This window comes from Aquarana catesbeiana, linkage group LG03, assembly GCF_042186555.1.
Source record: "Aquarana catesbeiana isolate 2022-GZ linkage group LG03, ASM4218655v1, whole genome shotgun sequence".
NCBI classification, from domain to species: domain Eukaryota; kingdom Metazoa; phylum Chordata; class Amphibia; order Anura; family Ranidae; genus Aquarana; species Aquarana catesbeiana.
In genome coordinates this window covers 475,233,217-475,254,000 of record NC_133326.1, presented here as the reverse complement: position 1 = coordinate 475,254,000, position 20,784 = coordinate 475,233,217, and the positions used below count along the sequence as shown (strand labels likewise).

The 20,784-nt window shown below is 42.9% G+C and overlaps 1 protein-coding gene across 6 annotated transcripts in view; it reads left to right on the top strand.

Moving 5' to 3' along the window:
* ARAP3 (ArfGAP with RhoGAP domain, ankyrin repeat and PH domain 3) overlaps positions 1-20,784 on the top strand; it is a 273,051-nt gene that overhangs the window by 83,208 nt on the left and 169,059 nt on the right. For all 6 annotated transcript variants that reach the window (XM_073621033.1, XM_073621032.1, XM_073621034.1 and 3 more), the window contains one exon: positions 14,098-15,124. In XM_073621033.1, the coding sequence (XP_073477134.1) occupies positions 14,175-15,124 (950 nt within the window). In that variant the 5' untranslated portion in view covers positions 14,098-14,174. The remainder of the gene's footprint in view (positions 1-14,097; positions 15,125-20,784) is intronic.

Sequence of the window (20,784 nt, the reverse complement as noted above, 5' to 3'; positions counted from 1 at the left end):
ACCTAAGACACTGTGCATTTGGGCAACTATGTAAATGGCTTTAGTGCTGTGCATATGCAGGATCCCCCACTATGAAGTATGCAAATTAGCAAAGACACGATTGGACTTTTTTTAATAATTTTAAATAAATATTAAGTAGTATAAATAATATTGTGTTTACTTGCATTGTGTCCTCAAGCCCCAATGATCCTTAGCAGAAATAACCTGAAGAAATTAAATAAGTACAATAATGTGGGTCACACACAAGGGATTGTTGACTTTTCTTTTTTTTTTTTTTTTAACAGATATGTTGACTTATCTAAAATTGCATTGGTGTTTTGGCTTCATTTACACGGGGTGTCTGAATCCACACCCCGTGTAAGACAGGCCATGCAGGATTTGAATCTCAGCTGGTTCAGCAGGAAACGGCCGAGATTTGAATTGTGTATGGGCAGGCTTAATGTACAAACTTAAGTACAACCAGCATGCCAGGTTTTACCTGCAATTATCACTAGTGGCCGCTATAGTCGTTAGCAATAAGTACTGTCTCCTCCCCGCCCAACGCCCAACCCCCCCCCCCGCTGGGAGAAGGCAACGGGCTGGCAGGACGGATTCCCGCATCAACACTGTCTGTACTGATGGGCAAGCAAGCAAATTTCTTTATTGCAACCCGCGGTTGCAGGAAATAAATTTGCTCTGTGTATGGCCGGCCTAAGGGTTGTGTTTACCTGCATGGGATGCACAAGTGTTCCGTGCATCCCTGTGCTGTAAATGCCATCTCTGTCAATTGGTATGCAACAGCTGCTGCCAATCTCTAAAAGTGACATTTGTGTGGATGTACAACCTCGAACGCACTCACGGTACATGTGTGTATCCCTGTGCAAGTAAACACAACACTTACATGGGGTACAGTTTTTTATACCTCGTGTGAACGAGGCCTACATTACCTAGTTCCTTTAGATGCCAATAGTGCATAGGAGAATCCCACGTAAAGTGTTAGTACACTCCCCTTTGTGATTTTTACCTACAGGTAAGCTTATAATAAAGCTTACCTGTTGGTAAAATTAATATCTCCTAAACATGCACCGTGAGCAGCAGCCTGTACCGTTCCTTCAGAGCTGTGCGCCGTAGCCATTCAAGCGGCCGCAGCTCGCAAACCCGGAAAGGTTGGAAGCCTCTGCAGCAGTGATAGCGTGCCTCTGGAAGGCTTTGTTTCAAGGAAAGTCTTTCATAATCTGCTAGTATGCAATGCATGCTAGCACCTTATGGCTTTACCTTGCAGGGAGTGGGTTTTTTTTTTTTGTAAGTTTACTACCGCTTTAATTGAATTATCTCTATAAAAACTAAAGACAGTCGTAGAGTTGATTCTCAAATTAACATTCCTACGAAAATTTGTATGAACATCCTTTTTAATGCATTCAATGACTTGATGAATGTAGTTTAAAAATACTTCAAAGGTTTGTTTACTTTTAACTAGGGTTGTCCCGATACCACTTTTTTAAGACTGAGTACAAGTACCAATACTTGCCGATACCGATTACCGATACTTATTTTTAATGTCACATGGCAGTTTTTTTGTTTTTTTTTTTTTATAATTTTTTTTTTTTAATGGCTTTCTTTTTTTTCTTTTTTTTTAGGGGGGAGGGGGTGGACGCTGTCTGTGTGTTTTTTTTATTTACATTTTTATTATTTTTTACAATAATTTTTTTTTTTAATTATGTATTGCAATACTTTGTGTTTTGTTTTTTTTAATCAGTCCTGTTGGGGGGCTTTGGTGAGATATCAGGGGTCTTTACAGACCTCTGATATCTCCCCCTTGAGACAGAGAAAGAGACCTGATGATAGAGATTCCCCAGTCTCTTTCTCTGCAGCCTCAGCTGCACTGAAAATGAATGGAGAGAAGACAACGGCTCCTCTCCATTCATAAACTTAGACATCGTAATCACAGGAGATTACAGTGTTTCAGTTATGTGAATGAACAGAGTCAGCTGACTCTGTCCATACACAAAGGAAGGAGGAGGACATGGAGAGAGACAGCAGAACGGAGGGGGACAGCAGAACAGAGGGGGACAGCAGAACGGAGAGGGACAGCAGAACGGAGGGGGACAGCAGAACGGAGAGGGACAGCAGAACGGAGGGGGACAGCAGAGGGACAGCGGAACGGAGAGGGACAGCGGAGGGGGACAGCGGAATGGAGAGGGACAGTGGAACGGAGGGGGACAGCAGAGGGTCAGCGGAACGGAGAGGGACAGCGGAGGGGGACAGCAGAACGGAGAGGGACAGCAGAACGGAGAGGGACAGTGGAAGGGGACAGCAGAGGGACAGCGGAACGGAGAGGGACAGCGGAGGGGAACAGCGGAACGGAGAGGGACAACGGAACGGAGGGGGACAGCAGAGGGTCAGCGAAATGGAGAGGGACAGCGGAGGGGGACAGCAGAACGGAGGGGGACAGCAGAACGGAGAGGGACAGCAGAATGGAGGGGGACAGCAGAACGGAGAGGGACAGCAGAACAGAGGGGGACAGCAGAGGGACAGCGGAACGGAGAGGGACAGCGGAGGGGGACAGCAGAACGGAGAGGGACAGTGGAAGGGGACAGCAGAGGGACAGCGGAACGGAGAGGGACAGCGGAGGGGGACAGCGGAGGGGGACAGTGGAACGGAGAGGGACAACGGAATGGAGGGGGACAGCAGAGGGTCAGCGGAACGGAGAGGGACAGCGGAGGGGGACAGCAGAATGGAGGGGGACAGCAGAGGGACAGCGGAACGGAGAGGGACAGCGGAACGGAGAGGGACAGCAGAACGGAGGGGGCATGAAGGATGCGGTGACAGTCAGCGGTGATCGTGTGTGGGGGAGTTACAAGCACCGATCACCGCTGTATAGATTTCACTAAAGCAGCTGAAAGCCGCTGGGGGAGAAGCTTGTAACTCCCCCACGTGCCGATCACTGCTGACTCTCAAGTTATCGGGGGAAGCATCGGGAGCATTTGCCCGAGTACAAGTACTTGGGCAAATGCTCGGTATCGGTGCCGATACCGATACTAGTATCGGTATCGGGACAGCCCTACTTTTAACATATGATTTTGGAATAAATGAACTTGGACCTGAATGAAAACCACATACAATGTTAGAAAAAAACTATAAATGGCGACGCACAACAACACACATGCACAGTTCAATTGCGTGTATTGATGTGCGTTTTGGTGTGAAAAAAGCCATAGGGCCATATGTCAATGGTTAATCATATGTCCGAGTACACTGTATATTTGTAGACAGATAGCTGTAAAGTAAATGATTAGACGTCTAACAACTAAAGTCATCTAACACCATACAACAACAGAAGTCACATAACACCTAATTTGTCTAGTTTGCCTAAAAGAAGTAGGATCAGGGGGCAGCGTGGATTCCAGATACGATAAAAATGTTTAGAAATCATAGATTTCCCGCTTCCTATATTTTGCTCTCTAGTCTGATCTTGTGGTGTTCTGACCTCTCTCATGCTGCGGCTGAGAAGACATGAGATATTCTGGCTCCTCTTCTCTTCACTCCCCCGCTGGATGTCAGTCTACGATGAGCAATCCTGAAGAGGTCTAGACACAATCCCTTGGTTTTAGATTTGTTTACAGAATCAGCAGACATTATGCGTATCTTTGCTGCAAATAAAGTATCAGGCCTGGCTCCAATGCCTATAAATATTTTCTACATCTATATTAAATATACCCACACAAATGTATACAGTTTATACCGTAAATAAGTACATGTCTATGTACAGGGAAAATAACACATTTATTCATACAGCATAGGATAAAACATGAGCAACAATTTCGTTTGGATGACGTTCAGCATTCAGGGCCAGGATGATGCCACACCTTTTTTAAACTTAGAAAATACAGCACTGCGTTGCTTTACTACAGATTCGTATCTAAACCCAAGAACAAAAATGTAATATGTAGCAGCCTACAATTCCTTGGATGTGATGGCTCCTTTTATTTTTTAAAGCTTTTTTTCCTATATAGCAACATTTACCTTACTGTACTTTATGGGAAAAACAGAAATAGGAAAGGACTACTGGAAACTCTCCCTGTCCTTTTGTACAAAAGGTCTCTTTCACACTGGAGGAGGCTGCCTGCTCAGTGAGGAATCTGTCTGCTGATCCACGCTGAGTAGGCGAATGACAGGTCCTTATCTGCTCCGCTTATGCAGAGCAGACATGGACACGGCCTTCTCTTCTCTATGGGCGGTCAGATGTTAACGGACCACCAGTTTGTTTACATCCCACTGTCATCCGATCCGCCAGACAGATGGGGAGTGGGTTGCCCTGTTTTTAATGGATAGGATAGGATCAGATGTCGACGGGTATAAACAGACACTTATCTGTTTACATCCTCCACTCCATAGAGGGCAATGGATGGTCTGATCAGGTCCACCAAAAAACTGACAAGCGGACCCAATCGGTCCATATGTGTGAAAGGGGCCTAACATAAATATAGGGATGGGGTCAGTGGCGGCTGGTGGTAATTTTTTTTGGGTTGGTCAGTCCACTTACACCATCCATGACAGGCAGCTTCCCTTACTTTCTTCCGCGGACATCACGGCGGCGGGCATCACAAGCAGCTTTTCCTTCCCCTGCTTGGGGGGCTTCCGTCTCCTTCCTCCTCCAATCAGAACATTTCTCCTTTTGGCCAATCGGGAAATGGGTCTCAGATCCACTTCCTGATTGGCGGAGAGGAGATTCAGTGTGAGAATAGTTAATATACATTCGCTCTTCTCACACACCTGGGTGGGCTCTATTTACATTCTCTGCGCCCGAGCCCACCCTATTTTGAAGCCCATTAGAGCCTCTGGCTTTAATCGGTGCTTCAAAGCCCCCCCCATTGGAATTCATGCATCTGGCATCCTGAAATGGTGCGCCCTTAATTAATTGGCCACCCCTGAGTGGGGTCCTCTAGCCTTCAGAACAATGTCACTGACAAGAGTGCATCACAGGAAATTATGAGCTGATACATTCGGCTAGTGTGTACCAGGCTTAATAGATCAGAAAGTAGCAAATAAGGAAAGTTTAGTGTTGGGGTTTACATACATTTTAAAGTGACCCAGTCAACATTTTGCACATACCAGGAACAAACATTAAGTGTAGACAATGAGCACTTTTTACCAAAGTTCCCTTAAATTGGAAGAAAAGTCTAAAGCAGGGTATACATAGACAGACAATCTGCCAGTTCAGCAGGAAGCTGATGACTTTCAGCCCATGTGTACTGATGTCTGTTCTGCAGAAGCTGGTGTAACAACCTGCTTCAGTCAAATGGTCCTGCTGGAAAACCTGCATTCAATCAGCGCTTTTATCCAATGGCTGCAGTGCTGATCTGTGTATTCTAATGGGGTGGAGTCCTCCTTGTCAGAATACAATAGCTCAGCAGGAGAAATCCCTTCATCACACATCACTAGTGTTGATGCAGGGATCTGTCAGGTTTTTGTTCAACCCTCCTGCTTTAGTCTAGCTATTCTTAAAAAACTTTCCCTCCTACTTCCTCCTACCTCTGCTGCCAAACCTGTATAAAAAAAGATCTGCCTACTTGTAAGCAGGTTGAAATACTGGTTAGTGAGACAGCTGCTGCTGCAGCCAGGGGGGAGAGGACCTGTTTGCCACACTTTCTACTGAGCTCTGCCTCTCTTCCTATGCTGATAATAAAAGGGGGGAGGGCTCTGCCCAGACAGACAGTCTGCATGGGAGAGAAGACACAGACAGGACACAGCATGTAATCTCCAGCCACATCACAGAGCTGCTGCATCTACCAGAGAAAGCCGCGCCTGCCTCTAGGAACCTTCCACATGTAGGGTGGTTGCTGGGACCTGATGTCCTCCATTTAATTTTTTAAATACAGTTTTGTTTTTTGTTTTTGTATTTTTTGGGAGATGTGTGTTAGTGGGAGGAGGCAGGAGAGAGAACTTTCCTAATGTGAGTGTAACATACCTGATGGTGGAGCCTGAAACGTTTAAGAAGGCCTCTCTTTAACAGCCCTGGCTCTGGAGACCCTGCTAGGGTGACAGGGAATGCCAGAGCTCAAGGTAGCATGAGTGCCTAATAAGTCTCTTGCTGGCAGGTGCTGGCGTGCGTCTGGAACGTAGGGATGACAGGACCGGACATGCAGGAGTCATTGAAGAGTGCAGATAGGCTGGTGCAGATGCAGGAGTAGGTCTCTTGCTGGCAGGTGCTGGCATGCATCTGAAATGCAGGGGTGGCAGCAAGACACAGAGTCAGACAGTCGGGGTCAGCAACTAGCGAGCAGATAAGGTTCAGGCGACAGGCAGGAGAGTAGGAGACTGGCCAAAGTCAGTAATAGCAGAATGGAGGAGCAGGCAGAAATATAATCCAGGGACAAGCCAAAAGTCAGTACAGGTGGTGAGTCAGAGGCAGTATCAGGTCGGCAACAGAAGAACAACAAGAATACAGGAACATAGTAGACCAGACGGCACTGACACACTGCACTAGTTCAGCTTATACTAGAGCACTAGTGACACACTGCACTAGTGCGCTTGTGCACCCGCTAACCGGCCACAGGGAGGTTTCCTTAGGATTTTTGCGTCTGTGCACACAAATATTTTCCTGACAGCGAGTACATTTCTGCTTTAAGCTTTTTTAACAATATTTCAATTTTGGCTGTAAATTTCACACGCAGCATCCTTTGAAAAATTGTTGGCTGGACCACACCTGTATCCAGCTGCTGTTCAGGTATGCTGACAGTCACTGGCTGTTGCTGTCACAATAGACTAGGCACAGTGGAAGACTCCTCCATCTGCGCTGTATAGTGTGGATCTGTTTAGTGTAGTGTATAGTGTGAATCTGTTTAGTGTAGTGTATAGTGTGAATCTGTTGGACTATGTTCATTCAGTCTATTCTATGTGTGTATATCACTTTAGCAAGCAAGGCCCTCACTTTCAGCACAGTATGTTGTTTGACAGTTTGCAAAGTATGCAAAGATTGTATGTTATTGTGAGACTACAGAACGGATACTGACGTTGCCACTCACTCTGTAGGTCAAGACAAAAGAAGGCTGAGATTCATACACAGGAAGTGCTTATTGTGGTCACCATAAATTATGGAATGATACCCAGTTTTGGGCAAGTAGCTCAATGTGCAATTCTTTTGTTTGACTGGCACTGTGTACTGAGACCTGAGCTTTTTTTTTGGTTCTGATCTGTCAGCTGCAGCATACTGAGAAGGAGAAGTAATCACACACTGGAACAAGAAGTTAATCCCCTTCACATGACTCTGTACAGAGAAATGAAAAAAAAAAGCTTGTTTCTTTCCTGACAATCTTGTCATTTTTCCACAACTGTAGGAGTATTTTGTATCATACAAACCCTGCTTAGCAGAGTTCTAATGACGAAACCATTATTTGATGTTTCCTGTGTCCACGGATGTTTTACTTGTATTTTATTTTAAAATGAATTCAGACTTCTGTCAATATAATACTCATCATATGATGTTTGTATGTAGTTTCTCCGATTTTGGTTGACAGAATTAGTATTTAGCTTTAAATGAAACATTGCTCTGCTGTTCGGATACAGCTGTACTTTTAAAATGGTACTAAACCCCCCAAAAATAATATATTATATTGCAGCTTACATTTGGTGGCTTCATTCATTTTATTTTTCTAGGCTTTTTCTTGCTGGTGATCTGCCAGTAACACACTTAAGCCTGGTACACACCAGGAGTTTTTTTTTTATTCAACCCAGCAGGACTCAACGAAAAAAACTGACAGTTCAGGAGGAGCCTCTGTACTAAGTATCTAACGTTAGTACAATGATCTCCCGAGCTGTTCTATTGTGTTCTGACAGGGGGGTGCCGCCTCCACCCCCGAGCCAGAACACTCCAGTCAGTGTTCTCAGCTATTGGCTGAGAGCGCTGATCGCCAGACTCTTTTCGGTCATGCCCCTTCGACAGAAGCCGGCCTCTTCTTTCAGACCGACTCCAGTACACACGGGCCGAATGTTGGCCAGTTTCTATTGAACTGGCCGGTGCCACCCAACATTCGGCTCATGTGTACTAGGCTTTACTCAGTCCACTTTGGATAGAGGAGCAACAGAGATATCTTTGGACAGAAAAATTGTGAATTTGGGGAGAGGAGAGTGTTAGATGAATTAGCAGAATTAGATGGACTTTTTTCCTTCTGGGGCAAAGGTTTTACATAAATTAATAAAAGCTGACCATTGTAAATACCACTGTCAGTGTTAAAGCAACTAATGTCTGCAATATTACTTCCTCTCTAACAATCTGAGGTCCACAAGGTCCCTAACTGGCATCTTCTCTCCAGCTTCTTCTCCTGCACAGGATGATGTAGCAGCCATGCATATGCTTAGGTTCAGTCATCCTATCGTGTTGGGAATGTAAACTGAGCTGCGCATGCAAAGCTCAGCTTACATTTTAGAGAAGACTGTGAGCAGGTAGGTAAGTTCATTTTATTGCAGAAGAGACATGGCACATCTTTTCTAATAAATAGCCTAATTTTTCTAATTTAGACTTTAGTTTCACTTCAAATGGTTTGTCTTAACACTTTTTCACGTTTGCTGGATAGTTTGTCCTGGTGAAGTAAGTTGAAAAATAATACACCTACTGGCTGGATAAAATCTGTGAAAATAAAGATGTAGCAGAATCTCTGACCTATTCCAGTCTAATGAGAACCTTCAAGTCCAAAGATAACTGACATCAATAAATGGTGGGTTGTGAGGCATGGTGGGTGCAAAGGTGGTAAAAGTCATTGGGCACCAGACACTTCTTGGATGTAAAAGAGGTTTATTTCTTTGACAGTCCTTTTTATATTTTGTAGGGGAAAGAGGGTTAGGGCCAGGACGCCCTTAAAGCGGGGGTCCACCTATCTATCGTTTTTTTTTTTTTTGAGTTCATTCACAAACTTTTCTTCTCAGCATTACATACGCACATATTGTGTGTAATATGTCCGCCTGTGTCAGATTTCGTCGGAAAGAATAACTTATATTATTCACTGCAGGCGGTTTCCATCTTCATTGTGGGCATTTGAAGCCCACAAGCATTTATTTCCTGGATGTGGTGAATGCTGTGCTCCCAGCATTCACAGCTCGTTCCCGCACATGCTCAGTGGCATCCTGGGAAGCCTGAGACTAGCTCCCAGGAGGCTGTGCGGAGTCTGGGAGAGGCTAGAAACACGCCTACTCCCACGGGAGGAGAACCAGGAAGTGCAAAGAAGAATAGAAAAATAAAAGGTAATTACGGCGATTTAAATTTTTTTAAACGGCATGTCAGCATCTAGGCAAGGAAGAGAATACATACAGATATTGTTCAAAATTTGGGTGGAACCCCGCTTTAAGTAGTTGCAATTTCTAATGGTAGACTCCGAGATTTCAATAGGAGAACAGCCGTACAAGGAAAGGCCCCAGCAAGGTGCCACTTCTGCACATGCAGGATTGCTGTCTCCTATGGTAACAGTACTTACCGTTCCCAACTCAAAGTAACAGTTCTCTCAGGTGTACTACAACTTCTCCCTGTAGTTCTTCAGCCCCTTGAGCTCCTGGTCTCTCACTGGACCCTCTGATTCACTAACTCTGAATCCCGTGAGCTCCTTAAGGCTTTTGCTGTGGTATCTCCCTTAAGCGTCACCCACGCTTCCCTGCTGGGTCCCTAGCTTGGCACTTCGGATACCTTCAAGCTTCACCCCTGCTGACCGACTCGTTCCCTAGCTTGACACACAAGGCTGCTCTGCAGACGTCACCTCCGCTGGTTGGATCCCTGACTTGATTACCGCCTGAAGTTTCCCGATTCTCCACCGTGCCCATTCAGTGAGAATACTGCTCCGGTACTTGCTTCAGTTACTCACTGTGGTTCCTGGTAAAGGCGATTGGTCTCTTCGTGGCGATCAATGGATCCTTAGTAATTAACTACAGTAGCTACTCCTGACAAGAAATTTGGTGAGGAGCACTCTGACTAAACCCCAGGGCGCTACAAGGAAAAAAAGCCTTAATTATTTAAAACAAATGCATCTAAGAAACAGTGAGCTGCAACATGTTCAATTTTTGTGTTTTGTTAAATACCACTTTAACTCTTCTCTTTCATTTATAGAAATGTGAACTTTCCATGATGTTTCTTTTTGTCTTCCCCTTTGAGAAGTGTGCTTTGTGTCACAAGAACACAGTCTAATTACAAAAAAATCATATTTCACATACAAGGCCATTCACAACATCGCCCCCATCTACATCACCAACCTCATCTGCAGATATTGCCCAAATCGCCCCCGCCGCTCCTCCCAGGAACTCCTGCTCTCTAGCTCCCTTGTTACCTCCTCCCATGCTCACCTTCAGGACTTCTCCAGAGCCTCTCCCATCCTCTGGAATTCCCTGCCCTAGTATGTCCGATCAGCCCCTACCCTGTCCACCTTTAGGAGCTTCCCTGAAAACTCATTTATTCAGGGAAGCCTATCCCACACCCATATAACTGTCCCTGAGCCACCCCCATCAAATCATTCTTTGCAGCTATTACCTTTTGTACCACCACCCCCTCCCTTTAGAATGTAAGCTCTACGAGCAGGGCCCTCCTGTATCTTTTGTATTGAACTGTACTGTAATTGTGTTGTCCCCCTTATACATTGTAAAGCGCTGAGTAAACTGTTGGCGCTATATAAATCTCGTATAATAATAATAATAATATTTCAGCATAAAGTGGTTTTGTGCCATAATTTTCCCTCAGTAATCTTTTCAATGGGGACATAAATCTTTTTTTATTATTTTTTCCCACAAATAGAGCTTTCTTTTGGTAGTATTTGATCACCTCTGCGGTTTTGATTTTTTGCGCTATAAAAAAAAAGAAGAGCGACAATTTTGAAAAAAACACAATATCTTTTACTTTTTGCTATAATAAATATCCCACATTTTTTTCAAAAAAAACACATTTTTTCCTCAGTTTAGGTCGATATGTATTCTTCTATTTATTTCTGGTAAAAAAAATTGCAAAAAGCGTATATTAATTGGTTTGCGCAAAAGTTATAGCGTCTACAAAATAGAGGATAGATTTATGGCATTTTTATTATCATTATTTTTTTACTAGCAATGGCAGTGATCTGCGATTTTTATCGAGACTGCGATATTGCGGTGGACAAATTGGACACTTTTGACACATTTATGGGACCACTGACAATTATACAGCGATCAGTGCTATAAAAATGCACTGATTACTGTATAAATGTCACTGGCAGTAAAGGGGTTAACACTAGGGGGCGATCAAGGGGTTAACTGTGTTCCCTAGGTGTTGTAACTGTAGGGGGGATGGGATTGACTAGGGGAAGAGAGAGACCGGTGTTCATACTAAGTATGAACACATGATCTGTGTCCTCTCCCCTGAAAGAACCGGGATTTGTGTGTTTACACACACAGATCCCGCTTCTCGCTCTGTCACGAGCGATGGCAGGTGCCTGGCGGTGATCGCGCCCACCGGGCACTCGCATCGGCTCCGGCGTGCCCCTATTGGCCAAAAGGCGAAGCGACTTAAGGTAACGTAATTTCGCCCAGCCGTGCCATTCTGCTGCAGTGGCTGGTCGGCAAGCAGTTACTAGCGCCAAACCCTCCCTCTCACCTCAGACTGGTGTTATTTACATAGACGTGCAAAGCTAAATTCGTCATACACAAAGATAAACTTAACTGCCAAAAGTTTGCAGATATTTGCAGAGCTGTTAGACACCCATTGCAAAACCATGGGCAGTTATAGAATTGGGCCCACCTTTAGGCTGGGTTCACACTGGTGTGATGCGGGAACCACATCGATTCCTGTGCAGATTCCCGCATCACACTGCTGTCTGCGAATCGCTGTGGGTGTCAATATAAAGTTAATGTGGCATGCGAACTGTGAAATCGGATGGATTCCAGTGCGGACAAAAAGAGTCCTGCACCATTTTGGTCTGAATGCGACTTCAGCCATACAAACTATGGCGGAATTCGCACTACACAGACATCACATGTGATGTGCACAGGCATGCAGTGCAAATGACATGCAATGTCTGGGATCGCACCAGTGTGAACCCAGAGCTACAGCTGTAACAGTCCCCACTTTTCTAGGAAGGCGTTCCGCAATATTTTGGAGTGTGTCCCTGGGAATTTGTGCCAACAGAGCATCTGTGAGGTCAGGTACTAATGTTGGATAAGACCTGGCCTACTATCAGCATTCCAAATGATCTCCCAGCATAATATACTCACTATTCCTTCAATTTCTCTCCTATTTGTTCAGCAGGTGAGATTGACGTAAGCAGTCTTCTTTCTCTCAAATTACAGGACTGGTGCTTTACAGTTTTGCTTTATACACTCACCCTCTTCCACAGAAACGTCAGAAAAGTGTTATACTTACCTGCCCCCCTCAGGGATCTTCAGTGTCTAGCCTGTTGGGCGCCACATACTGTAGCTGTAGCTCTAGAGGTCTCATGGCGGGCTCTTCTTCTTCTGCATAGAACTTTTATTAATTCCTTTGGAAAGGCTATGTACCAGGGGAACACACAGTATAATAGAGGAGGCAGCAGGGTCAGATAAATAAAAAAAAATAATACACTTAATGACAACGATCCTAATCCTTTCCAGGAACATGCCCAAGCCGATCTCTACTCAAAACTAGATATAAAGTTTTGATTGGCATTCTATTTTAACCTAGAATGTACTTTTTTTTTAAAGAATATTGATTCTCTATACTGTATATGGCCACTATTCAAGAGGCTGCAGAGAGCTAGAATAACTTTATTTAAAAGTAATAAAAGTACAATACAGACATCTCAAGTGTCGATGCATGCAGGTGGAAACAAGAACCGCATCTGCATGGAATAAATCACTTGACAGAAAATGTGGGTAGGTAATTATATAATGCCTATATGTCTTGTATTTTCCAGTAAAGTAGGTAAGAGGATAGAAAGGGGGTAGTAAAAAGTAGTAAGTTTGACCCACTAAGCTTTGCGGTAGAGAAAAAAACTAGAGGGTGGTCTTGGTGCAAAGTTTGTGTGGGCATCAAAATGGCCAGCTGATATCCAGAAATATATCCTACAGATAGGGATGGTAATTGTGTGGGTCAGCAATAGTAACCAAAGGAATGTGAGGGGAGGGACTTTAAAGCAGAATATGGATTAAAATGTAAAAGAGATAAGTGACAGTGAAGACCAACAAACAGAGAAGGAGGAGAAGAGGGAGAAAAAAAAGAGGTAGGAGGAGATTGGGAGAACGGGATTGGAAGGGAAGTAGGGTCAGTTATATATTGTATGAAAAATTCATGGAAAAGAGGGACCTGCACTCATGTCCCATGTTAGGATGAAGGAGGGCTATGTAGAGAAAACAGGGACCAGGTGGCTACATGTATTTTAAGCTACCGTGAGTCTTGAAAGTACTCTCAGATGCCCCTCTCTGTCTCATTTCTTAAGTCCAGCCCTGTCAAGAAGAAACAAGAAACAGAATGATACCTTGGTGTTGTCCCTTTTTACACTGTTTCACTAGGCACTGATTTATTAGGGTTTTAATGTCATTTGTGATGAAACTGGTAGGGCAGACCCAGATACACGCTACTGAGCATGTTAGAAGGAACGGTGGCCATCTTTGATGCTGTAATTCCATGTTGTATAGTATTTTGATTACACATATTGCTGTTAACATTAGACATTTGGGGTGTAAGGCCTATGGCCACACCACCCTAAATGTGCTCAATCTGATCTCGGAAGCTAAGTAGGGTTGGGCTTGGTTAGTACTTGGATGGATGGGAAATGTTAGGGGTAAGATCTTGGTGATTCATAGGATTATTTTTCATTACTATTTATTTTTATCATTTTAGTTCTGGGTTTGTGAGTGTTGCACTTGTTATATACTTAAATACAGTTCTGTAGCTATATCCAAATTTTGCTATCCAAATAAATCCTTGTATGTGCATATATGTGGTGCAACTCTGCATGGTAGCTAACCAGCTTCTAACTTCAGCTCGTTCAGCTAAGCTTTGACAAAAAAACTTGGAAGCTGATTGGTTTCTATGCAGAGTTGCACCAAATATTGCACTCCCCAGTTTTAGTGAATCAACTCCAATGTGTTAAATTTGTTTTACTTAATGTGCTTAATGTCTAAATTATTATTTTTTTCTAGATCCATCTGCTGTCCCCCACCAATATGGTCACCTGGCTCTTTCTTTGGTAAGCAGATGATTGGGGGCCACAGTGGCTATGACTTCCTCTGACAACGAACAGCTGAACATTGCAGATTGGCTCTCTGCCATCCATCTTGAGAGGTACCAGGACAGCTTTAGGCAGCATGGGTACCATAGAGTCAAAGATATTCTTTCCGTTGACAATGACATTCTTCAGAAAATTGGTGTTGGAGCAACAGGCCATAGAAAAAGAATAATGAGTCGATTGCGACACGTTTCTGGAGAATCAAACTCATTACCAACTATATGCAACATGGAGAAGACCGATTCCCTGGAATACTCCGACAGATCTGAAAGAGATGATGCTGTTAGTAATAAAAAAAACAGCAAGGAAAAATTTGGTGATTTAGAGTTGGCTGTCAAACCAGTACCGAAACCTAGGACAGTATTTAATAAATACAATGCAAATGCTACAGCAGCAGCTAGCATACATGCCTTACAATCACCTGTTTCTTTAGACGGTTATTCAAGTGTTGCTAGAAGGTCTTCTCTGCAGGAAACAGTTGTTCCAAGGGGAAACAGCTTAGATACAGAGAACTGTAATTCATGTATGGAGTCGAAGCCAGGAGGGGTGGAGCTGGAGGCTGGGATTCCTAAGAATACATCCGCTGAGGCTGGGAAACCATTGCATCCCATTCCTTCTCTGCCTATGCGTCAGAACAAAGAAAGTCTACAGCCTGGATCCTCTTACCAGCAACACAAGACTCAGATGGAAGCGGATACTATGCAGCGTTCCCCGTTATCGAGCCTGTCTTCCTTTGCTGGAAATGAAGAGGAAGTCACCTCCTTTTCAACCAATCCTTCTTCTCCACAGGAAACACTAACAATGATATCCAATGAAATCTATTCTGGGTTTGGTTCCAGGACTGGCTGTGTCAGCTGTGCCCCAGACTCTGAAGCCCCACAAATACATATAAACCCTTTTGACATGATTAATCAAGAAACAACATCAACACAAGAACGAAAGTAAGTATATTTTGTTACATCTCTTACCTTATTTGTTTTTATAATGCATAAACCTTAAAAGTTTTATTTTTTCCAATATTCTTAGAAGCATTACATGCATTGCCATAGCATGATCTATGTACTAAATGTAGCTTCCAATTATATTATGGACTTGTGACAAATATAAGTGCAATTAAACTTGCTACGTTTATTAAGGTTTAAAAAAACATAATTTCACCTTTAATTGGAAATACAATTAAAACCTTGGGGAAAAAAACTTGCAAAGTTTCTTAATAAGGTCAAGATCTTAAACAGGTAAAATAATTTTATCAGTTAAAAAAAAGAAATTGGACATAAAAATATTTATTTTTCTTGACTGTCAGGAAATGTATAGATCACTTTGTTCTAAACAACTGAAGACCATTGCTTCAAATCTGTATTTTACATGAATATGTAGTTTAAACACAGTGTGTTCATATTAATGTAGAGAAGATATATGCTGCAGCTGTCTATATAAAAGCGTTAGATCCTAAAATGGGTAGGAGGTTTTAAAATGAATACAAACCAAAGTGCCAGAAGAAATACTTTTTGGTGTAGAAAAACTTATGTGCTAGTGCTGGTTCTTTAGAATAACCCTTTGTGTAAATTTGTTTTTAAGACATATGTGAGTAAAAGAATAATTTACACAAGTCCTGAACAACTCACAGCTCTTCCGCTGGTTTGAGAACTAAACATCCCAGCATGCCGTGCCTTGTTGGCAGGATATGTTGGTACTTCAAGTTCTTGATCACCTGGAGGACCACTGGTTTTGTAAGCTTCATTTTGGCTAGGTAAAGCAGAACACATGGCATAGTATTTTGGTGGTATTGTTGATGTTATAGCTATTATTTTTGGTAGGGCAATACATATAAAAGTGATGGCATAAAAGCTGGCTAGGAAGCGGTTAATATGTGTGTGCTCAGATCATAGTAGTGGGAACTCTGGGTTATTACAGATAAGTACATAGAGGGAGCCAACCATGGAAGTCTAAGAGAGTTTCCTGGAGCCAGTGGTTGAGGAAAGGGTGGAGATTACTTTACAGCTGGATTCAGACAATTGAAGGAAGTCTTGACCTTGCTGAAATTATAATAATGACTTTACATAACGCATTAAATGCAATAGCTACAGCCAGGCAATGCTTGCTTTCAGGGGAGCAAAATCCACAGGCTCATTTTATCTGATGCAGAAAAATTTTAGTTTTTGTAGAGTCTGCTCTACCATTACATGCATGGATAATAGATACTGCTGCAGCATGAGCAGGGTGGATGCATAGTTTGACTAGCATTTAAACCTGATTAGTGGCTGCTTCATTTAGATCACCACCGATGAGGAATTCAACTCTAAAACCAGCCCAAATGAGGAACACGCCTTCACCGACTTCAGCATGGATACAAGATGGAGTTTCATCAAGGCCTGCACCTGTAGGAATTTCAGCATCACCAACTGCTTCCAGAGTGAAGACATCTGCCCAAGCAAGACAGGTGCCAGCTGGCTATCAAGCTCATCCTCCATCCAACCAGAAAAAAAGCATTATACCTGTTACATTTTCAACTGCCTCTCTAAGGCCAAATCCAGTAGGAGATTCTGGATCACCAAGACTTTCACGAACAGGACATGCGGCTTTTCCACGTCCTTCTCCGATTGGACATTCTGCTTCTCCATTGCTGCCCCGTGGGAAGAGTTCACCTCCAGAAGTGGCAGACACAACAAAGAATGATGTCTCTTCTATAACAAATCCTGCATCTGCAAAGCAAACAAAGAAAAGGACAGGACGTCAGGATGTAATAGGAAACGCATCACTGCAGAGACAAAGGTCTGTTACAAAAAACAGATCTGGAGCTGATGTCAAAATTGGTTCCACGGGATCTAACCTGACAGCGAAAGATATGTCACACAGGCCAACACCAGTTGGAAATGCAAGTACTTCTAATACACAATCAGGAAGTGTTCCATCTCAGAAATCATTTCTGATGACGTATACCATTCCCGCAAGGCTCCCAGTTACAAAGAATGCTCTTACAATGCATGCAAGTGCACTTAAACCGATTTCTACTACATGCTTGGATGTAGCTCGGGATGTACATGAGAAAAATATAGCAAATGTTACTGATAATTGTGAATCAAAAAGACCATCTCCAATGGGAATGTCACCATCTTCGACCCTCAAAAAATCATTTGTTGGAAAGACTGCTTCGATTATTCCTTCACCCAGAAAAGCGGTAAGTGGTCTTCCTACACCAAAATCAAAAGTTGGAGACGGTGCTCTCTCACATCAAGGACCTCTTGAAATTACTGCCAAACCAAAAATAAAGCCAGCTGGATGGGTGCCAAGGACAAAATGTATAGGGATTTCAGCCACACAAAAAGTAAAAGTTACAAAAAATGATTTATCACCCCAGCCAATAGAAGCAGAACAATGCCCTGCTGAAAGGACAAAAGCAAAGGGAAGCAAGTTTTCACTGAAGCAGAAACCAGCAGAAAAATATGGATTATCAATACAGAAATCTACAGGAAGCATAACTTTCCAGAGGCCAAAGCAAACAGGAAACACTGGTTCCCAAACAGCTAAATGCAGGAATGTTGTGTCAAGTACAAAAAACTCACAGCAAAGTGTTACTGTGCCAAGGCCACTAGGGAATGCTGAAGTAACAAGGCCTGCAAACACCTCCACCATATCGCTTTCAAAAGTGATCAAAAAAACTCCTTCAGCAAGAGCAAAGCAGAATGACACAACTACAAATACTGTCTCACCAAGACCACAAACATTGGGAAATAAATCAATACCTTCTAAATCAAAGAGTTCACCTAATTATGAAAAGCCAATTGAGAGCATTGCACGAACTCCGCCGAAAAAATTAGCCAGCCAGCTTTTGCCTAGGTTGCCATTTATGCAGAAGAAATCTTCTAAAATTACTATTATGAAAAGCCCTGTTTCCAGAGCAGAGGAGAATAGTTATATGGTGTGTTCACCGGGGTGGAAAGTTTCTCCTAATGTAACAGTAGAGGAAAATGATGTGACAGATCCAGTGCAGGACTTACCTCCGGTAGAGGACAGTCTTGATCTACATAACACGTTTTCAGACAATTGGGATACAACTTTAACAGAAGAGTCTCTAGAAGCAGCACTTAGGGCAAATGCAGCTATATTCAGGCCAATACAGGATGAACATTTAGTCCTTGTTAGGCCAAGGCTGTTGGGATCTCATATAAGTGATGAGTACCTTGAGCAAAAATATCGGATTTCCAAAGCTAAAGATGGTAAATGATGAAACTTTTCATAATGTTGAGGGACAGAAAGTCTAAATCATTTTACATCTGAAAATACCGAACGTCTTATTTGGTGTGCATGTTCTAATTTCCTTTTTTTTTAATGTTACCGCTTGCAGGGTTCCTACAGCTGTCTGCAAAATGTGTTCTTAAGTGTAGCATACTCTGTCCCTAAGGGACGTTATTGAAGTTCCTATCGTAACAGGACCCCGGAAATCCTCTGCATTTACCCGGTGATGTGTAATGGTGGTGTGGTCCTTTTCAGCTTTACAGCAATGGGTTTTGGGTTACACTGACTAAGTGTGGCAAACAGTTTCCAAAATGGGGGAATTATACTGCAAAAAGGGAGGCGCTTGGCAATTAGGATTTAGATACCTTGTAGCTACATTTCTTATCACTGTAAACAGTGGATCTGCTGGGGTACAGAGGATGGAGACCTCACCCAACCCACATAGCCAGTAGGTGCAGAGGTTTTCCTTCTTTTTAGTGAAATCTGAAACTACCTTTATAATGTTGTTAGTATTTGTTTTTATGGCCTTGAGGGCCTATTCAGACTATGCATTGCAATGTTTTGATTGAATATATTATCATGTGTTAAAGCGCTTTAAAGCGGTAGTAAACTGCATCAAAAAAAAAAAAAAAAAGGGCTCCAGGCAGTTTAGGTTATATTGTGCTAGTATGATTCGCTTCCTAGCACATTATGACAGACGATGTTACAGCTGAAGGCGCGTCCATCTTCACCCGGTCTTCTTTCTGGGTTCGCGGGCCTCTGCAATATGAATAGCCGAGCCAGCAATGACGCATGCGCAGGAGTCGCTATTAATGGCATGGCTCTGAAGGAACAGCACGGGTATGTTGTTCCTTCGGAGCACATGCATCAGTGATGTCACCAGCTGCATCTAAAGTAAATATCTCCTATTTGCACATTTAGGAGATATTTACTGTACCTATAGGTAAGTCTTTTTATAGGCTTACTTCATACATGGGAGTTTACTCCCACTTTAAGGTAGCCCATTTATTTTTAATGAGCTGGCAGCACACCTTAACACACTAAAAAAAAACAGACCTGACTTTTATTTTATCGTTAACACAGTGCACCACACTGCTTGCAACATGTACTTTGTAGTGTGCTGCAGTGCCACTGTGTCGCCACTACTGTATACACTGCATTGTGGTAACACAGAAGTGTGAATGGGCACTAAATTACAAGCAATACTACACAAATATTAATGTAGATTTATAAAATCTTTTCACTGTTCTATCACGTCAATACAAAGTGATCTGCAAATCATGCTGATGAAAGCTTGCTTGACAAGAAAAATCTATCTTATACTGGGGGGTAACCTTATGGCCTCATTCACACCATGGTGCAGAGGTATCAGTCTTTCAGCACATGTACTGCAAGGGCACAAAAAGAAATTGCTCTCTATGTGCCCTGTTCACACCGCAATGTGTGGATTTTTTTTCTGCGCAGGAATCTGCAACATGTATGCAGTTTTCTGCACAGGAAAAAAAAAACTGACGTGACATCAACATTGGTGTGAATAGGGCACATGACTGACATGCATGAAAACTGATGTCAACGTGCATAAAAACGAATGACAACGTGCATAAAAACTGAGGTTAACTGATGTCTCTGCAAGTGAAATGTGTGCTGTTTTCACATCAGGTCCCATGAGTTTTCATGCACGTATGGTGTGAACGAGCCCTAAAGCTTGCATTTTCACGCCCTCGCCCAATTTAACAGTTAAAACTGTGACAGTAGTTATATGAATCATAACTGTTCTTACTTAATATGTATCTGTATATGAGGCCTATGATGTGAGTGTGGAAACAGCATTCTGAGCTGAAATAGACCTGTCATAAGAGGCATATGGGCTCAGCTGTTACTGATCATCTCAAAATGCTACTTGCCATGCTACCATGCAATCCACTAGCTTTTAGTCGCTGATCTGGAACAAGCATGTAGATCAAGAATGGACAACAAAAGTAGGAAGTTGTTATCTGAATACCCGTCAAAGGTTTATTATTCAAAAGTATTAAAGTAAGAGGGTCAGGGTGACTTGAAAGTAGCTCACATTTTCAGGAGGAGAGGAGACCATTGGTAGCCTCCTTTTTTCTCCAATGGGGATCAAGGAAAAGAGGAGACATAAATGGTTGACGAGCTTTTACCTGTCTACAAAATAGTCATGGCTCATTTATAGGCAACATGCTTGACTGCATAACAGTGCAGAACAGCCTTTCTCAACCAGGGTTCCCTGTAATCCCTAGGTTCCTCCAGAAATGTCTGAGGGTTCCTTGAGTAATCGACAATCATGCTTCCTAGATAAGTTATCAAGTGGTACCTTATCTAGAAAGCATGATTGATCATTGTA